Below are 22,369 nucleotides of genomic sequence, written 5' to 3' on the forward strand. Positions count from 1 at the left end.
TTGTTATATGTCGTAAATGCCACAAGTCACAAATTTTTTACATATGTTCAGGAATGTATTGGTAAAAGGCATGGTGTTAAATACACGCACTGGCAAAAAAGAAAAGAAAAAGAAAACCCACACACCTTTATTCAGTATCGACTCGGGCAGCCTTTGTTTCGAATAACAGCAAGTGCAGAGCCACGTGGATTTTATAAGGTATTTTAGTGCATTTTGGTCTAATTGTAACCATTCTTCCAGGAAATATCGCGTAACTTCGACAAATTTCAAGGAATAGGACTTCGTTACTGAATAGTTCTCTCCAGAATATCCTACACCTTCTCTACAGAATTGAGGTCAGGTGAATGGGGGGGGGGGGAAGCGGTAGAAATCCGTGTCATTTCTCTGAACCATTCTTGCATGATTCTGGCACGGTGCCTGTTGAATTGTAAGCCATAAAGTGGTCACCACCTTCCGGATAAAAGTATAACATTGCAGGGTTCAGTAGATCTGATACAAAACTTAAATATTCCCTGGATGACATTAGACCTGCCACCGATATCAACAGAGCCAGTGCGTGCTAACAAAACGTTCCCCATACCATGATGCCGCCTTCGGACGTTTGGGTTGTTTTAACAAGACAAGCAGTGTCCATTCGCTTTGGGAAGTTCTCGCCACACTCTCTACCTACCATCAGTACAAAACAAAGTGTATTGTGATTCGTCTGATTATGTGACTTTTCCAACGTTCCACTCTCCAACTGCGACGTTTTCGGCACTACTGCAAATGTATTTTTTGTTTTTCTCTGAAAAGAGTGGCTTCCGAATGAGCAGGCGACTGCTAATACCCAATTTCTTCATTTTCCTGATCAGGGTACCTGTTGAAATGGGGCAGTTCTGGGCTTAGTTGTATTCATATGTTATTTGCTGCACACTGGATGTCCTATTTTTCCGTACAGTCCTCTTAGAGTGCGACCGCTTCGCTCTTGAAGTATTGTTTTTCTGCCACATTTACGCCTTTGAGATGTGGAAGAACCGCTTGCTTTCCAGTCATTAAAATCTTTTGAGATGGATACTTTTGAGAAGCTAGTTATGTCTTTCGTTTCTTGAATCATAGCTCCTGCTAAACGTTCACTCACGATAAGACCTTTTTCAAAGTCTGAGAGATCACGCGTTTTCCACATTTGGCTTCAGATTGCTGCAGCCGAACATCCTGTGCAGACTCAACGCAGCACGTGCAACGCAGATGATTGCGTACCAATGCCAAAAATCATAAAAATAAAGACTTATTTCAGATATAAAGAATGGGAATGTATTAATACAATAAAATACATGAATACAACAGAATTTAAAAGAAAAGTTCAGAATAAGGGGAATTTTAAAATTTACGCATATAATAACCTTTGTTGCCCTAAACAAATGCATATTTTTCAATGTGGTCATTGTAAATCTGTGGTGTTTCTCGTCAAAAATCACTTTAAAGGCAGAGAACGATCACTACATATTGACAGAAGTGACTAGGTGACATTTAAAAATTGTGAACCTTCGAAGTCTCTATTTGAAACGGAAGTTTCTCTTCATTTCCATTAATGGAGTCCTCCATTTTCCTTAAAATATGAAATCCGAATTTGTTTTTTTAAAACATTTTAAAATTAATATCTCTTTTACTGTCTGTCTCCAGTGATGATTGAAATTTCTAACTGAATTTTCCTTACCTCTTCAATTGCACTGCTCAAAGAAAGTTCCGTGCTTCAGGGTTGGTTATATAATTAATTAACCAAGCAAACAAAATGAGTCTCAATAAACCAAAGAATTGGGAAGAATTTTCCTAAGCTACAATGTCAATAGCTACAATGTCAAAAGCATCGAGAATTTTTTTTATTATAGAATCATAGCATAGTTTTTTGGCATAAAATAAAATACTGCGCTCAGTCATGATCCGCACGTTTAATGTGCGATCCATAATGTCAAAAGAAGCTCTCGTGGAGAGGAAGAAGTCCAGGACGCATATCTCTGTAAATAGCTATGCTTGTAGAGGCGTTTACGAACTTTTTTTTTTTTTTCATACAAGAGATAGCTTTGTAAACTTCGTTGAAATTCTCTAATTATTTCCGCAAGCCCATGTAAGACATGGGCTGAGCAAAAAGTAGATTAGGTCTGGATAGAAGCTGTTTTTACCACAATGGCGCAGTGTCACTCACAAAAACTCAGTAATTCTCATCATAGGTCGACTCTCGATCTAGACGTAATAACTGCAAATATATAAAAAAAATATTTATTTTTTCAGAAAATTAAACATAATTCTGCTGAAAAACGCATATCAAACAAGGGATTATACTATTACATCTTTTGTTGTTGTTTTGGTAGGGTTTTAGGAGCCTCAAGGACTAAGGCCATATTGCTCCGCGTATACTGTCTGTAAATTGCGTGTGTTCTGTGGTCGATTTTCTGTTTGCTGGAAGTAAAACCCGAGTTTCCGGGAGTAAAAACCATGCTACCCTCGCCTGAGACCGACTAACTCAGCCAAGTTGTGATAAAGGCCCATAAAAATTCCTCACGCCATCGACGGAACTCGTACTCAGGTCTTTTCCACCCGTTGTGGGGTGGACGACGATTCTACCAACTTTGCTACCCACGAGGGCACATCTATTTCGTGGCGAAAAATATGAGGCCCATGTACGTTCCATGAAAGCTGTGCCAGTCAGAGGACAGGTGATGATAGTTATGGTTTTGACTTTGATTTCAAATAGGCTACAATTGTTTAAATGGTTTAAGTAAATTTTTAAGAATTTTCTGCAAAGTTTTTTAATTTGTAAAAGCACTAAAAATAAAACTTTTTTTTCCCTAAAATTTTAAAATTTATGTAATTTACACGTATAAGTGCAAAATAGCTTGAATAGAATGTAAAACAAGATACAGTATATGTAAATTTAAGAATATACTGGAAAAAATGTGAAGTTTTACATCCATGCCAAGCCTATAAGGTAATAGGAGGATGAAAAATGAAGTAGATAAAGAGAACACTATAGGAAACTACTTCCAATGAAATATTAAAAATAAATAATAGGTAATAATTAAAGTGCATAAAGTAGACAATGAATTAATGGTTGGATATGCTTAATGTACCAGGAGGGTTAGGCTTTGCGTATGAATGCCAAAAGTCATAGAAATAAAGATTTATTCAGATCTAAAGAATGGGAATGTATTAAAACAATAAAGTACATTAATACAACGGAATTTAAAAGACAGATTATAATGACCAACATCATCATCAGGCGACCATAGCCATCGCAATCTATCTGGGATGTAGACAATAGAAGGTCCAAAGTCGATTAGAAAATTCTGAAAAAAAAATTTTGCATATCATAACACAGATAAGGAGGGTAATCCAGACGTTGTGTGAATGATGATAGATTTTACTTTATGAGATAATAATCGAAATATACTTGAATATATAAAATGAGATACTTCGAATTGCACAATAGTACGTATGACAATATAACTGCAATACTGAATAAAACTTATCAATATATACCGGTATGTGTAGTGATGGAAGTGTGGGAAAGATAAAAGGAGCTAATAACGGTAACGTAAGGCGAAGATAAAGATGCTGCAAACTACGCTAAAAGGTGGCTGAATGGTGGTATCTATCTTTCTTAAGCTGTTTCCCAGCCACTTTTCCACCCTTTAGCGTACCTACTATCTTTTCCTTATATTGTCTATTGTCCACGTGTATACGGATGGTTCGAAAAACTTCGTACGTTCCAGATAGATTGCAGTGGATAAAGTCCCCTGATGATACTGGCCATTGCAATGTTTTTGCCATGACTCCAATTTTAATGAAATTTGGACTAATAAATTCGACAACAATTTGGGAAGGCTCGACATATCCTTCTAAAAGAGAGAAATTTAAAATTTAATGAAAATCCATCCACTGGGAGTTGAGGTATTAAATGCTGACCAGAAAAATAAAATGAAATAATAATTGCCGATTTCTATTGGTTCGACTTTAATGAACTTTGGAATGACTCATCAAATCTTTTTGTAAAGCCCAAACAAAAAATTTCATGAAAATTCGTCCACTGGGAGTCGAGTTGCTACATACGGATCAATGAAATAATAAAGAGAATAGGCGCATAATGATATATGCTAACGCGCCCAAAAATGTTATTGCATATAATGAGATTTTGGTGCATGTTTTTACATACTTTATTGTGTATTTGCATGCACATTCTTCTATTTTTAACGCATATTATCCGATGTCTACTAATAGCCAAATTCGAACCTTATGAACTGTACCCTTCAAAGATAATCTTGAAAAATTGGCACAATCGGGGCCCCTAAAAACTTTTAGGGCTAGCTATTCACACACACATACGCACGCACGCACGTCCTGACAGTGCATAACGCGGCAGGTATGAATAAGCAAGATATCTCGAACTGTGGCAATACGGAAATCCTTTCGATTTGGCGAGATGACCTATTCGTCCACGGAGAGATGATACCGTAACCAGCGGAAAGGGCGAATACTTCCTCTAAGATAATACCAGTCGATTACCGCAAGTCATCGTTCCGGTTGTTGATGGATCTAATGAATAATTATTTTATCCTACAGGAACGAACAACTATGGTGTTCATGCCACACTTTTTTTCGGCAAGTTGAATCACAATAATAATGAATTTCAAGAAATTCGACTCATTTATGTGGGTGGGTGCGTGTGGGGATGACGAGGGGTTCTAACGATTATACACAATTTCGTATTTTTTATTAGTCACCTATGTTTGATCAACGCTACCAATAAGTGAGTCGATGTCAAATTTTTTTATTTTAATCTGCGTCACATTTTATGTTTTCCGCAGTTAGCACTAAATATGAGTAAATAATACCCCCCAACCCTGATTTCAAAGTTCAAAAAGAAGAAAAATAGGCGTACCAAAGAACAGAGTTTTTTTTTTTTTTTTTTGTATTATTTGATATTCTTAGAATTCGCTTCACCTACTAGTGGCAGACGAAATCTGTCCTCCCTCGTGCTTCATAAGTCGACTGACAAGCGGAGCGTCAGACAACTTTGAGATTACAATGGTGACAAGCATGTTAATGCTCCTACTTGTTTTCGTGAGTCGTTTGGAGGGTGCCCCGATCTTAAAGTTACCCCCAAAGGATATGGTAAGTAGTGTCTGTTATGCATTTGATACTACAGCTTTAAAAATTAATAGTTTTAGTTTTAAAGCTAAAATGATAATACCAACAGAAACGTATGAAAATGGCACTGTTTACGATGCGTCAGTGCATCCAATTGTTTTGGCGTCTTGGTTAGTGTATGACAGTCGTAATTACAAGATAATAGAGAGAGAGTCAAAGGAAAGTGGCTTCTTTATACTGTATTATCCTTTTCGCTGAAGGTTTAAATCGGCCACTGCAACACTATCGTATTATTGGTCAAAAACAGTGGCGCCGATTATAAGTGCCATTGAGCTATTGCATTTTTGTAAGTTTTTATTTATTAATTAAAATTCATTTATTTTGATTATTACCGATATGTACTTGTTTGTATATATTTGTATTTATTTTGATTATTACCGATTTGTACTTATTTGTATTTATTTTGTATTTATAACCGATATTAAAATTGATTAAATGAGGCAGTCGAAATGGAAAATTTTATAAATCTGATACCGCGTGCACAAAGTAGCTAGCGCGTGTACATGACATTACCGATTCGTATGATGAACTGGAACGGTGTTCCAATGTCCACTCCGAGAATCTCCACCAAAAGGATCTGGCTACAGAAAAAGGTGGGAATTCCTTTTCTGTAGCCAGGAAAATTTGGTAATGTTCCTTGAACCATTCACATACAATTTTTGCACAATGGATAGTTACGTTGTTGTTCTGAAAGAATCCATCGCAGTCTGGGCTACAGAAAAGGAATTCCCACCTAAAGTTCAAATTCAAAGATAATCGAGGATAATTCCTCGATTCATCGATAATCAAAGATATAATCAAAAAAATCAAAGGTTCAAAGATAATTCCGAAAAAGAATTCCCACCTTTAGGTGGGAATTCCTTTTCTGTAGCCAAGAAATCTATATATATTTAAAGAGGAATTAATTTAATGCTTATATGCTGAAAGAACAATTGAAGCACACATGGATTACAGCTATGTAGATTTTTTAATTAGTGATGTTATATAAGTAGTATTTTGTAGAATTATTTTGCTAATACTGATATCGTCGAAAAAAAAATTAGAAACTCTTAATCAGCGTCTAGTAGGGCCACATTTTTCCAGAATTATGACCCCCTACATGTTGTGACATGGATTCCACTATGCGTCTAGTTCCAGATTTAATCATTCTTCCATCAATATATTTTTCATCTGCTGTATTGTGATCGGTAGAGATCTGCGAAGCTGAACTGTCCTTATTTGATTCAGATCTAAAGAATTAGGCTACCAGGGTAGATATTGGAAAATTTGGTAATGTTCCTCGAACCATTCACATACAATTTTTGCACGATGGATAGTTATGTTGTTGTTCTGAAAGAATCCATCGCAGTCTTGGTAAAAATGAAGTATTTTAGGCTGGTCCAATACGATAGAATGATATTCATTGGAGGTGACTCGACCTTCTAATAGTATGAACGGACCCAGTCCGTATCAACAGAATATATTCCATACCATGAGACCACTTCCAACAACTTGAGTGGTGGACACGAGAGTGTTTGGATGCATGGCTTCAGGAGGTTCAGCCACACTTTAGAAAGCTGTAGAATCGCTAGTTAAGGATGGCTAGATTGTAACAGAGCAACACTCTGTTACAATCTAGCCATCTGGTACAATCTAACACGTAAAACTAAAATCTGCTTGCAGTTTTTAGTTTTACGTGCGTTTAGATAATTTATTAAAATAATAATAATAAAGACTTGTCATATGATGATAAACTTGAAATTAGATGGACCTCTACCTGATTTAAATATTGTTGTAATATTAAATAATATAATAAACAATAATTGAATATAATAAAGCAATATTCTAACAAGAACTTTTTTTTTTTTCTTATTTTGGCAATATCAGTTTAAATCACAAGCGGAAGCTACTGGGGAAAAATTATAACAACATTAATATATGTAAATACTTTATTAGATGAAAATATGGCATGATTAAAAGTATTACAGATCGGTAAGTTTGCAGGTTCGATAACTGACATCATTTAGTGGAAGTTTTTTAAAAAAGGTTTTTTTATGCATGAAACTTTTATCGGTCGCAATGAATAGTTGTGCGTTACAAATCAAAGCAAATAAAGCTTTCAGGCGTCAGTATATTGCGTCTGTAAATTGCGAGTATTATGTGGTCGATGTGTCTCTTTTCTGCACGCAAAACCCGAGTATCCTGAAGAAAAAACTATGCAACCCTCGCTTACTTGACACCGACTTAGGCTGCCAGGATAGCCTAAGTCGGTGTCATAATAGTGACACCGACTTACTATTGTGAAAAAAGCCTATAAAAATTCCTGGGCTATTAAAGGTATTCGAACTCAAGTCTTCAACACCCGAAGTGGACTGTCAGGCCGTAAAGGAATCAGAGCTTAGATCTGATCCACATAAGTATCCGTAATCCATGACTGCAGCCCTCTCGAGTAACACGGTGGATATAATAATAGTATTCGCCATATAGTGCAAGGAAGCCACAGGCTTTTGCTGCTCTGGCCAGGAGATAAAAACAAACGAGTAGATAAGAAAATATTATTTGCTTCCCTCCTTACATAGATTCAAAAGGTAACTATCCATATGACTTTTGAATTTATTTAAACTGTCAGCCTCAACGACATGCGAGGGCAACTTGTTCCAGCAATCAATGACTCGCTGGCTAAAAGAGAACTTCCTACAACTAGTCTGAACCTCTTCCCCTGTGATTTGAATTCATGTCCATGAGTTCTGGAATTCTCTATAACAGTGAAAATAACAGTGAACCCTTCTCAGAGCCGTATAAACCTCATTCAGGTCACCTCTGAGGTGCTTGGTTGCCAAGCTCTGTAGCCCACATAATCGGAGTCTTTCCTCATATGGTCTCCCATTTGCCGATTTCACCATGCGAGTTGTCCATCTTTGACCCTTTTGAAAAAGCTCAATGTCTTTTTCCTGATGAGTCTCCATACTTGAACAAAGCATTCCAAATGTGATCTTACAATTGCCTTATATAGTGAGATTATGATCTCCCTGTTTCTACACGATATAGTTCGATAAATCATCGACAGGACATCATGGGCTTTTCTGGCCGCCTGTTTACACTGCTTAGAAAACAATCTACCCGTATTATAACTCCCAGATCCCTTTCTTCCTCTATTGTTTTTAATTCAATCATGCCAAGATATAATTTATTTTGGGGTTGCTATTCCCCAAGTGTAAGACCATGCATTTTACTGCATTAAAACGTAGCCTTTTCTGACCAATCTTGAAGCCTGTTCAAGTCATCCTGAAGGAGCACTGCCATATATAATCATTAACCTCCCTACATTGGATGAAAAACTCCCGTGTTCGAATTCCTCAATGCTGCGATGAATTTTTATGGACCCCTTCCCCAATCAATGTGGCCGAGTTAGTCGGTCTCAGGCGAAAGTTGCATACTTTTTTCTCCAGGAAATGCGGGTTTTCCATCCAGATCACCGAATACATGCAATTTGCAGCCAGTATACTGCCGCCCCACATCCTTAGTTGCTTTGGTGCTTAACAGAGCACGCACAAACACCACAACTGCATTTTTGATAACTGTTTGCAGGTTTCCTAAACAAATATTCTAACTGGACATACATCATGACAGGATATAATTCATTCGACGTTTTATGATATGCAACTTGTTTAAAATTATTCTTTGCTGTTCAGCGACTAAACGCTGATACTAAAGCAAGCAAATTTTGATGTTGTTCGTGATATTATAAGATAAATAAAATTTAATGTTATCGGCATATAGGTGCATAAAATTACTTTAACACTTCAAAGCATTACCTCAAAGAATCAAAGTTATATAAATAACAGAAGGCCTAAGGAGGTTCGTGAAGAAAATAACAATTAAAAAGGTGAATAGGCTTGATGATATTGAAAGTTTTGCCCGATAGGATCTATTGTACCGTAACTCATCAGTCAATTTGATGAAATATTTATTAAAACTATGTGATGGCAGTAATTTATATTACAATAACAAATGGTCCATAGATGCCAAAGTTTTAGAAAAATCTATCATTTCATCAATCCGATTTTCTTTGTCAATTTTAATAGTAACAGAGTTCTACAGGGAAACCAGGTTTATTACCATAGATCCTTCTGAGGCGGAAACCTTGTAAGTTTGAAGAACGGATTGAATTAAAGCATAAGAATAATTTTATCTGAATAATAGTATTATATACAGCGTGGTCATTTTAAAAGTAAACCCAAAAACAAAGGAAAATAGAATTTATTATGAGAATAATTAACAAATAACAGTTCATAAGCAATGCTGGTAGTTAGAAATACAATAATTTACTCATGGCATCTAATGATGCTTTGAGCTTCGGACTGAGTCGTAGATTGCTCTTCTAAGCTTTCTGCTTTAGTAATAACTCCCATAAAAATAAGTCTGGGGACATTAAAGAAGGGACCTATGTGACCAACGTCCTTGTGGTATGATCCTATCCCCGAAAAAACTCTTGCAATATTTCAGTGGTTGAGCGTGCGACATGACATGTCGCTTCGTCCTGTTCGAGCCGTTTCATTTTAGTCAATAATGTGAAACCACCCTTCGTCAGTGAAGTAAATTTTATCCAAAATTTCAATACCTTAATGGCGAAATAAGCTTTGAAATCAGCGCAATCTTTTAACATTATCCTGAAATTCAGGCTCATCCATATTGTGGATATATGTGACATATCTGTGGATTCGGTATGGAAAAGGTTTTAGGTGTTTCCTTACAGCGAAATGAGCTGAATTTCTGTAGAAATTTGTTTGGAGATTGCAAAATTGTTTATCTAATGTCGTTTAAAGTGTCATGTGTAGGAACACTCCTTCCTCTTGCTTTCTTATTCCCAATTGATCCACACCCACGAAACTTATTTACCTTGAAACGTGCAGCTTTGCATGGACATAGTATCAGTGAAGTTTTCAACAAATTTTTGTTGACGTTCACTGTAAGACGGTTCCTAAGTAGGATTCCACTAAAAACAAACATGTTGCTCGATACTATCGCATGACCATTTATTCACCAGTAATGACACATGCGACTTCAAATACGGATTGTGACAAAGTGAACACCTGAAATGTAAAACCGTCACTTCCTTCACTAGAACCGCACAAAATTACACCAACGGTCGTTATTTGATAGCATTGTACTTAATGAAAATAACGTGGGTTAACTTTTAAAATGAACACCCTGTTCCTTTTGAAATATGGTTTAGGAGGCTAAATATTCAGATTATTTTAAGGCTAATTATAATTTATGGCTACAGGTACATTACGCTGCCCTGAAAGAAATGGGTTTGCACCACTCGCCTTTGCACTCCTTTGGTAAATGTCTCTATTCAAAACCCCACTTTCTGTTTACCACCATATTCTTTTTGATGGTTGATTGTCTTGCGCTCGATATGCCAGTCCACGTACAGACTTGCAATACTATTTCACTTCCACTCCTGTAAGCTCCGGCAATATTTAAAAGCTTGCATGATTTTGAAAAATACTGTCATTATTTTTATAATAGTAAAACATACAAAAAAAAACTGTCTATTAGCAGTTCATGCCGTATTGTGCATATTTTATTTATTTAAATTTTATTTTTAATTTTAAAATAATAAACTTTATTACTCATGCTTTGTCATACTCTGTTTATAGATTCTTTTATTTCATCTGATATGTATCCAAAGTCACTAAAAGTTTAAATACATTAAACCTGTACAAGGATTATAAAAATACAGCTGGGGGACAAAATAATGAAAACACCTGTGATAAGAGTTACAGGTATGAACTAATATGATATTGGGCCATCCTTTGCTTTTAAAACAGCTTTTATTCTAAGAGGAATGAATTCAAATATATCTTAAACTGTCTCAAGAGGCAGGCATATTGGACCATTCTTCATGGAGGAGAGTTTCGAGATTCTTGAGTGATGAAGGTGGAGAAAATGTGCTCACTCTTCTCTCTAAATGTGCCCTCAGTAGCTCCATAGAATTTAAGTCTGGTGATTGTATAGACCATAGGAGATGCTTAGCTTCAGTTTCATACTCCTCAAACCAAGACTGGGCACACTTTGCTGTGTGTATTGGAGCATTATCATCTTGAAAAATGGTATAATTTCTGGGAAACAATGTTGGCACTGTGGGATGAACCTGGTTACTCAGAACATCAAGATAATCAAGTGGCAGTAATTCATCCGTTCAGGATGATGATAGGACCTAAAAAATACTTAATTTTTTTGTTGTATTGCTAATGCAATACAACAAACAGTTGTACTGCATTTAATTATTTCAAAAATCTGAGCTTTGTGAAGAGAAAATCATACACCTCTGCTCAACGTTGACTCAACTTGAATGCCATATAAAAATATCTTATTAAAGGCGCCTTCCGTCTGTCCCAATGGGAAGGAACACGCCACTGTATATCAGTGTGTCGACTGTTTCGAAGTCTTCGTTTTAAAACTCTCAACATAGTTTCTTAATTATAACATCTCATTCCAGTTTTATGATACCCAGGGTTAATTGGTGTGTCAGGAAAATTACATGTCATGCATAATTACTACATCCTGTTTAGTTCGCCTCATCACAGAATATAGGTTAGTAATGCTCAGTATTTATTTCATAAGGAGAGAGCGACATTTATAGATAGCTCTTACATTAATCCTCTTAATCTCTATAGCACTCGCGAGTCTTTTCTGAAGACACACTTCCATTGCTATAAATATTGAAGGTGTGTTTTATCAAATTTATTTAACTTAGGGAATTATTCTGCGTAAACTTGGCTTTTCAAATGGCTAATTTTCTATTTAAAATAACAGAACAAACTTCAATCGCGAATGTTTCAAGGCGTTCAAACATTACTAATAAAAGATGTCATCTAATACGATGAAAAGAGTCTGTGCAGGTCTTCAAGAAAAAGATGGGTATTAGCCACATTTATTATATTTTTTTAATTATTTGTTATCATTATGGTTATTATAATTACTTCATTGCGTAATCTGATTGTAAAAGAATTAATAACTTTTAATTACTGATAAGTTGAGTCGCCAGAATATTGAACAGGAAAACAAATTCCCGGCGTTGTTATCAGGAGTTTGGTTATTAGACAGAAAGCAGTAACTCATTTTTATTTAATGTTTGTGTTGCAATAATTCGGTCGATGAAAATAACTATAATTAATATATAATTAGCTTATCACTTTAGATTAATTACACTAGTCAAAATTCCGCAATAAAACTACTCAACGACGAATATTAAAGTGCTAAATACGAATACGACAGTTAAAATAGACTATTTTAATGAGAAGAGAACTGGCCTTGAAAGCCAGTCTTCTCTTCTTTATTTTTATCCATAGATCACTCGATCTAGGGATAAAAATGTTCATTACAATCCACTAGTTGAGATAAACAAAATCCTGTTACCTCCACTACACATAAAATTGGGACTTATGAAACAATTTATTAAGTCCATGGATAAGACTGGCCAGCTTTTAGATACCCAAAGAAAAATTTCCAGGACTTAGTGAGGCCAAAATAAAGAAAGGCGTGTTCATTGGCCCACAGATACGGGATCTTCTCAAGTACGAACACTAACCAGATCCTCTATAGTGATGAGAAAACGGCCTGGGAAGCTTTGAAACTCGTAGAAACAAACTTTATGAGAAACAACAAAGCAGATAACTGTAAACAGCTTGTGAGATACCTTCTGTCATCATATCATAAATTAGGCTGCAACATGTCATTAAAAATACACTTTTTTCACTCCCATTTGGGTTTTTCCCCGGACAATTGTGGCGCATTAGGTGATGACCATAGTGAGAGATTCCATCAGACCATCTCGGCGATGGAAAAACGATACCCATGCAAATGGAACCCTGCAATGCTAGTTGACTATTGCTGGCCTGTGATAAGAGATGCTCCAGATATGGGGTACAAACAACAGGCGAAGAAGAAGCGTAAAATGTGAATCAAGTGATTTTATGTATTTTTCTTATCAATGTGAATTAATATATTTTTTAAATAACTAAAAATGTATCAATTCTTTTTATTTTAAACTGTTTTGTAAAGTTTTTTTATAATATAACATGTTTATCAATATAAGATGTATTAAAACAGTACAGTGGATGTTCTTTATTTGTCCTGTTTTAGGCTTACGTGGCGTATTTTATACATGATATAGCAAGTATTTTCAAAAGTTGAGAAAAATAATTTTTTTAATGATCATTTCGCACCTCCGCACATGAAAAACAATACACAAAAAGTACTTTCATCAAAGAAACAAAAAAAATTGAAAATTTGTTGACCAGTTTTATGTGAAATGTGGTGGCAATAAAGATCCCTGACTGGTGCTGTTGAAGTCATGCTATGAGTTTGAAAATAAGCGGAAGTATACTATTGTTCAAACTTCCTCCAATAGATAGTGGTACAAAGATTGTCCAGTAGGTTGGGAGGTTGCAAAAAAGAACCAGTTTCCTTAGCTTTAACGATCCCTGTCGCGACTTTACAATGGAGAAACGAAAATATAAAATTTTGCTTTAAACTGGGAAAATCTGCAATAGAAACATATGAAATGTTAAAAACTGTTTTTGGTGATGAAAAGTTAAGTCGTACTAGTGTTTGAATGGTACCAGCGGTTCAAAGACGGATAAACCAAGAAGTGGGCGTCCGTCAACCTCTCGAAATGAACACAGAGCTGCAAAAGTTTGGGAAGGTGTGGTGGCAAGAGATCGTTTTTATTGGAATGATAGCGGATGCATTGGATATGAATAAAGAGACAATTCGTCAAATTCTGCTGAAGATTTAACGATAGGAAGGTCTGTGCAAAATTTGTGCCGTACATCCTCAGGATGAGCGGAAGCAACGAAGAGTGTCATCGTGCGAAGACTTCATCCAGACTTCTCAAATCAATCGTAATTTCTTCGACTGTACTGCCACTGGAGATAAGTGTTGGGTATTTCAGTAAGACCCGAAGACGAAGTGTCAGAGCATACAGTGTGCTTCAAAATCATCACCAAGGCCCAAAAAGTTTCGAATCAAGACGATGCTGATCATATTTTTTCGAAAAAAACAGGGCAGCGTGATTCACAAGGAATTTTTACCTGAAGAGAGAGAGAGAGAGAGAGAGAGAGAGAGAGAGAGAGAGAGAGAGAGAGAGAGAGAGAGAGAGAGAGAGAGTTAATGCTGCTTTCTACTGTGAGGCAGCAATTTCGATAGAAAGTTGCTGGTTCTTGTTGCACGACAATCCCCTCTCCTTCTCATTCCGCACTTGTTGCGAACACATTTCTGATGAAACATGGTATTATATAGATCAACCATCCATGCTACTCTCCCGATCTAGCACTAGAGGACTTCTTCCTCTTTTCCAAGGTGAAAACTGTCCTCAGAGGAAAGAGATTAGGATGTTGAGGACATAAAGAAAAACGTAACCGCTGAACTGAACATCATCTCTTTGGACGTCTTCGTTGACTCGTTTCAGAAACTTTTAGAAATCAGGTGCTGATTATTTTTTGAATAAAAATAAAACCATCTTAAGCTCCTTCACTTTGTTATTTTTATTGCACCAGTCCGAGAATTATTGCCACACCTCGTATAACTTCATTTGTCACTACTAGAAATTAAAAGTGAATAATTCTTCCTTCGCAGGTGACTTTCATGAAGCATTATGGATACTTAAATGCTGGAGCTGACGCAGATGCCCTCTACACAGAGAGTGCATACAAAGAAGCTATACGAGATATGCAAAGGTTTGGTGGACTTCCTGAAACGGGAGAGATTGATAACGACACCCTAAAACTTATGACCGCTCCCCGTTGTGGTGTGCCCGATGTCATCCGTAAACCTGAAGACGAACGTGGCAACCGTACCAAACGATACGTGATAGGTGCGCCTGGATGGAGAAAACGAACAGTTACCTATTTGTAAGTTTTTAGAAAATATTTATTATTTATAAAAATAATTTGAACTGATTAGGTTTTATATTTTGGGGTAGTTTCATTTTCAGTCTTATTTACGAATTACAAGAACATGAAAATGTGATATTTTAGAATGATGCATTCGGCACAAATTTATGTATTATTTGATAATTCAAAGGGTTAACCTAATTTCTCTGTTTTCTAATTCCGTGAATTAACTGAGAAATCTCCAAGAATAATAACATTTAACAATCTTTTTTTTTAACCATATTTCCTTATTTGGATGAATGAAATTCTCTTACTCGGAAATATCAGTACCATGTAGTAAGCAAGGTACAATATCATCCTTTAGAATCATTAAAACCATTGTTATATGCATAGTTGAATTATTTCTGCATTGTGTATGAATTCAGTTTTCTTGAGGAACGGGGTTTTTTCTAATATCTCTTTCCCCTGAGAGTATATCAGCGGGATGGATTAACAAGAAGTACTGAGTATTCTTAAAAATTAACTTTGATGACTTCAGCAAAAACTTTTGTGGAAATATTACACGTGACGAAAAATTCGTTTGTGTGTGAATTGTATGCATGCCAAGGGGAGATAAAATTTATCTCCAGACTCGTTCTGCTATGTTTGTGGATATTATAGGTGAAGCATAAAAATCTTTGGTGGCACCAATTTTTTTCAGTGAATATGAAACTTATTTTGGAATACCTGTGGGTAATCAAGACAAACTGTGGCACATCATTTCAGCTGTGGTAATTGCAGATCAACATTAGAGGGACGATTCTGCGTTAGTCGTAAGTGTATGCTTTTTTGCTATACTTCAAATTAGAGAGAACCCAGAAACCATTCATGACGACTGTGTCTTTTGTATTACAGAAAGCTGTAATTAATGCCAACATACCATCCTTTATTGCTGTGGTGCCATATAACGAAGACATGATAATACCTAATTCATCTCCCAGGGAAAATCTTCAGAATTGGATGGTGAATCTTGTAAGCCTGTTCAAATAAAACGCCACATTTCCATAGTGAGTAAGAACTGGATAACTCAGTGAAGGACTTGGGTTTAACCAAATACAATCCTGATATCTCGCTTTAAAAGAATGGAAGCTATTGGATCTCAGCTGCAAGACTTGCATATACAATTAGAGAAATATTACTTTACGCACGTTTTTGTATTCTTATACACTGAGTGATCACAGAATTATGACCACCCCTATGAAAACTGAATGCGACCCATTGACCAGGTGAGGTACGAGAGTGCGGAGTTAGTCGACCTACGTAGACTACCCAATACAACATGGGCCAACCCGGAACAATATCTGGCATGACCATGCGTCGCACGCTCGCACGTATGGTCTATACCAGCAGACGACCCCCTACGGCATCCTCTCCTAACCAAGGTTCATCGGCGTAAAAGACTCGCCTGGTACAAAGAGCATGCAAGTTGGACGTTAGAAGACTGGAAGAAGGTGTGCTGGTCGGATGAGTCACGTTATTTACTCCACACCGTGGATGGTCGTGTACGGATTCGGCGTCAACAACATGAGGTTTTTGATCCATCATGCATGGTACCAAAAGTTCAGGCCGGTGGAGGCGGTTGTATGGTGTGGGGCATGTTTCACTGGCGGGGACCTGGACCCCTGGTGCATGTGGAACAACGTATCAGTGGTCTCCACTATCGTTAACTGTTTGCTGACTGTGTACACCCCACTATGTTACACTTTTTCCAGAATGGCGATGGTGTCTTCCAAGATGACAATGCGCCGAGCCATCGGGCACTTGCTGTGCAGGAATGGTTTGAGGAACACAGTTCTGACTTCCAGCATATTGATTGGCCTCCGAACTCCACCGATATCAATCCCATAGAGCACTTGTGGGACACTATGGAAAGGCATATCAGGCGTCTGGATACACCAATCACCTCCATACTTGCATTGCTGACCATATTACACACAGCTTGGTTGGCCATACCTCCCGAACGCTTCCGACATGTTGTTGAATCAATGCCACGTCGGATAGCTGCTGTACTGAGAGCAAAAGGAGGACTTACGAAGTATTAGGTAGGTGGTCCTAATTCAGTGATCACTCAGTGTATATATTTATTGTATTATATTATATTGTATTGTAATCTTGCGCAATTTCTGTACTATAGGTTTTATTTCATTTGTCTTTATTAAGAAATTTCTATCAGTTACAATTCACACAGTTAGAAATTTGCACTGTTGCTTCACTGTGGAAATATATACCAATCGATTCCTGTTGCATATTTTGTTCATATTAAAGACTACAAAAATGAAGTATGAATTAGAGAAGATCAACTATGACCAGTATAAATGGGATATGTGCGGAATTGTGAGATGCTATGGTTCCTGCTAGGTTTGAAAGGTAACGAAGAAACATTCCTTTCTGTGCCTCTGGGATCAACATACAAATTGTATGTATAGAAAAGAATGGTCTGCCAGAATTGAGCTGCAACTTGAAGCACACAATATGTTAAAGTCCCTTTATTCCAAGGAACAAAGTTTTGTTTTCACCGCTCCATATCAAGCAAGGACTCGTAAAACAACTTGTTAAAGTTCTGAAATTTGTATTTTTCAAGGTGATACCTTCAAGCATATACAATCTATGTTTCCAAAATTGTCTGATGCTAAAGTGAAAGATAGCATATTTATTGATCCACAAGTTAAGCACACGTTGATACAAGGTTACTCTTGGGGAACAGCAATTCCAAAATAACTTATACACTTGATTGAGTTTAATTGAAAACAGTAGAGGAAGAAAGGGATCTGGAAATTACAACATGGCAGATATGAAGTTCTCTAAGCAGTGTAAACAGGCGGCCAGGAAAGCTCATGGTGTCCTATCGATGATTTATCGAACAATATCCTGTAGAGACGGGGAGGTTACAATTCCACTGTATAAGTCAATTGTAAGAGCGAATTTGGAACACTGTGTCCAAGTATTGAGACCTCATCTGGAAAAAGACACTGAGCTTCTTGAAAGAGTTCAAAGACGAGCAACTAGCATGATGATATCGGCAAATGGGCAACCGTTCGAGGCAAGACTTCGATTATGTTGCGCGACAGAGCCAGGCTACCATCTACCTTAGAGGTGACCTGATTGAGGTTTATAAGGCTCTGAGAGGGATCACTAAAATGAACGAAAGGGGAATTTTCACTTTATAAAGGATTCCATAACTATGGGCTATAAATTAAAATTATAGAGGAAATGGTTTAGACTAGATTGTTGGATGTTTCTTTTAGCCAGCGAGTTGTTGATTAGGAAACAAATTGCCTCCACAGGTAGTTGAGGCTGACAGTTGAAAGATATTCAAAGGTCAACTGGACAGTTACTTACGTGAGGAGGGAGGTACATAATTTGTATTTCCTCATCTACTTTTTACTTTTGGGGGGAGGGGGCAGTGCAGCAAAAGCTTGTGACTTCCTCGCACTATATGGCTAATGCTAATACTAATACGTAATGACTGATGCTGAGCAAAATTGCTTCCAGTCGTTTCGTCTTTATATTGAGTGAAATTGCAAAGAACTATTTGACAAACTGATTTAAAATTATATAAAAATAGGATGCAGAATATCCACCAAGCACCATAACTTACATTTCACATGTATTTCTCAGACCAAATATAGCCGATAATAGTGAAGAGCATCCTCCAGGAAATATAGCTAATGGAGAAAAGCTACCAAGGAAGCTGCAATGAAGCTATGATGAGCGACTATATCTGGTTCTGGTTCATATTCAGAACATTTTTAAAAATATATTATGGAGTATTATCACACCACATTTTAAAATAATTAATATACATAAATGTTTGGGTATTAGTCGAATTTATAAAAAAACTAGGGGTCTAAAATCAGATACAATCACTATCCTAATTAAAAATATATTATAAATAAAAAACATGTCTTTATAAATTAATACCACTTAGTTTTAACCTAAACTCTATTTACTGAGCTTAAAATATGAATGCTTGCTGAAAACAATGAGTAATAATTAATTGATAACATTCAGAAATTTAATTTTGCTTCCAAATAGGTGGGACACTATGGAATATTATATTATTTAATTATATTATTTAATTTCAGTTTAATTTTATTCCACAGTTTGGCTAACTGGCCACCAGAGCTGGAATCTTCAGTTACCATGAAGAAACTGAAGAATGCATTTAAAATTTGGTCCGAAATTGCGCCTTTGAAATTTGTACACAAAAGGAGTATGGAGGCTGATCTTATCATCGCTTTCGCTCGTGGGGAGCATCGAGATGGCTATCCTTTTGACGGACCGGGGAATATTCTTGCGCATGCTTTCTTTCCTTACGAACACGGTCCATATGGAGGAGATATCCACTTTGATGACGATGAAGATTGGATCGACGGAACCGTTAGAAATTCAAAATATGAAGAAGGTGGGTGCAGCCAGATATAACCATTCCAAGTTAATGTATTAAATGATATAAAATAAATATTTTGTATGTAATTTTATAGAAACGATTGGCATTATTAATATTCACAAGGAATTCAAGTGGTGGCCAAATTATTGTTCTCACTGACCATTAAAATTAGAAACCATTATTTACTATCTAATAGGGCCGGCCACCTTTTGTCCAAATGGCAGCACACGTCATGGCATGGATTTCACTAGGTGTCTGAGCGAGTCTAACTCCAGATTTGACCATTATTCTATCATAATATTTGTCAGCTGCAGTATTACGGTCGGTAGAGAACTGAAAAACTGAACTGTGCTTTCCAACGTATCTCAGATATTTCCAAATGGATTAGAATCAAGAGAATTAGGTGGCCAGAGTAAATGCTGGAAGACTACACGGTAATAGGGAAAGCAAGATCACTTGCTTTCCCTATTACCGGATCGAGTAAGAAGCTTCAGGAAAGAGTACAGTATTTATATGATACCAAGAAACTTTTGATTATACCAATCTTATATTTTCATTCTGTGCGTTTAATTATCTTGACGCCATTTGCAAAAGGTTTCTAATTTTTTGGACATTGAAAAATTCACGCTTTTCGATATGAAAAAGGACTCGTAAATATTCAACCTGAATAAAAGCTCTTTTTTACACAGTTATTCTGATAATTTGGCTGTCCACTGTACAGTTTAATCTGCTTTTTAATATATTTCTTTATTCATTCAATAATTACACAGTTTTCGTTGTAAAGTAAATAATTAGTTAATCTGCCCCCCCTCCCCCCAGTCTTTCTCTTCTCTTTTATTCAGTGGAAATCTTTAGGTCATTAAGTTAAACTCCCAGAGAGGTAAAAAATACCACATGTTTTCACTGAAGAACTAGCAGTTCTGTCATATCCAAACAGACGAAACACTCGTGTCCTATGGTCCTGTCGCCCGATTTCAAGAGGTTAACTAAATATTTCTCCGAAGGAAGGAAACCATCATTTGAGAGGAGCAGTTATTTCCAAGAAATGACTCATTCCACGCCACGGTCCGTGGTTCCGATAATATATCTGCATATCTCGCTAGCCCGCTTTTGATATCTATAAGTGGCACATCTAGGAGTGGTTAATGTGTTCTAAAACCACTTGATGTAGATAATTTTTAGATCTAGCAACACAGCGACAGGATATCATGTTATTGCGTCAGTCCTTCTAGGGGTGTTGCCAAAAACTTTTCCAACAGACATGTCACGCTTTATAGTAGTTTTGCAATGAATCGAGAATACCAAATTTCTACAAACAGGTCGGATTTTAGAATTTAACTTAAGGCAAAATCAAGGGATGACGGTATTGCATATCGAATTGTCTGTAAATTGCGTGTTTATGTGCTATGGTCAGCTCATCCTGCTGTAGGATGAAAAATCCGAGTTTTCAGACGAAAAACCAGCATTCCTCGCCGGAGACCCTTTTACTCAGCCATGGTGAAAATATTACCACAAAAGTTCTTCCGATCGAGGCAGGATTAGAACCTATGCCTTTTCCAGAAATTATTACAGGGATATTCATATGTTACTCTACTAGATATATAAAAACTATTAGGGATTTTTCTATTTGAATACGGATTTATGAAACTTTTCTTTCTGGTCATCGGTCTAAAATTACATTCATGGAAGACACCTAGTCTTCTATGTCAACACTGTAAAGGAACTCGATAACTTTGTGTTCTCTAAACTCTTTATTATCATTTTCCTTTGTAAAGATCTAGTTCCATCGAATGACATACCACAGCAATAACATGTCGTGGCACTGTCACTTAATACCTCCCTCCAGGTCTCTACTACTGTTCCATATTTAAAACAGGTCAGGTCACATCACTAATTCTCATCGTTTCCACGATGTTTCCATGTTTCCATTTCCACGATCGTTGGAAATGTGAGAAGTACATGACCCTTACACAACTTAAGCGTAAGACTAGATATAACCTTTGAAGACAATCTCACTAAAATAAAAAAAAATAAAAAATCAGATTTTTTTTCTAAAAGTTTAGCTATGTACGATACTTAATTTAATTTTATTTATTTGTTTGTCAACAGGATACGATTTTTTCACTGTGGCCACTCACGAGATAGGACACAGTCTTGGTCTAGCCCACTCGACAGTCCCTGGCTCCATAATGTTTCCATATTATAAAGGCTATAACCCATATTTCCGCTTGGATTATGATGACATATCAGCTATGTATCAGTTATATGGTAAGTAGAGATTAATCTAATCTTCACTAAGTACAGAATGGATCCATGTACGAAATTTTCTGGAACAGGGATAATACGAGTCTAAATTGTAAGCCACTGGCGGTTCCAGTAGGTAGAGCCGTGGGACTTAGATTTATGACTAGTTTAGCGACACCATACCTTTTTGTCATAATTATAATTAATGATGGGCATAATCGAATGATTTCCATAATCGAATCAATCATTCGATTTTGGTACTGTATGTTGTGTATATTTTAGTTTTATTTGGTGCCCAAAGATAAATTATCTTTGGCATCATTGGTATACTAGCGGGTATATCAAGTTTTTTAGGAGAATGACAACAACGTTGGAACAGGAAGGTTACAATAAACAGGAACTATTTCTAAAGAGACCATCAAATTTGAGCGTACATTTAAAGGTGAAATTTGAAAATGTCATGATTTTGAACAGCCCTCTATTACTACGTGTGTATTCAGTTTTGAATGATTTAAAATTAAGAGGGTAAAAATTGGTCTCCATTTCGTGTTTTTCATTACAAAATGTGATTTGGTCCTTTTTTAAATTGGACAATAAAATAGCGACCGATTTCATGTAAGGATTATTACCA

The 22,369-nt window shown here is 36.5% G+C and overlaps 1 protein-coding gene across 1 annotated transcript in view; it reads left to right on the top strand.

The window, feature by feature from the left end:
* The first annotated feature begins 5,017 nt into the window (after nt 1-5,017).
* Nucleotides 5,018-22,369, top strand: part of LOC150090218 (matrix metalloproteinase-17-like) — a 39,949-nt gene continuing 22,597 nt past the window's right edge. The window contains exons 1-4 of the mRNA XM_090369022.1: nt 5,018-5,145; nt 14,809-15,083; nt 19,208-19,509; nt 21,604-21,762. Of these exons, the coding sequence (XP_090225148.1) occupies nt 5,059-5,145; nt 14,809-15,083; nt 19,208-19,509; nt 21,604-21,762 (823 nt within the window). The 5' untranslated portion in view covers nt 5,018-5,058. The remainder of the gene's footprint in view (nt 5,146-14,808; nt 15,084-19,207; nt 19,510-21,603; nt 21,763-22,369) is intronic.

The sequence above is a fragment of the Mastigoproctus giganteus genome, chromosome 2 (assembly GCF_048544385.1).
Source record: "Mastigoproctus giganteus isolate SK-2022 chromosome 2, ASM4854438v1, whole genome shotgun sequence".
Lineage (NCBI taxonomy): Eukaryota > Metazoa > Arthropoda > Arachnida > Uropygi > Thelyphonidae > Mastigoproctus > Mastigoproctus giganteus.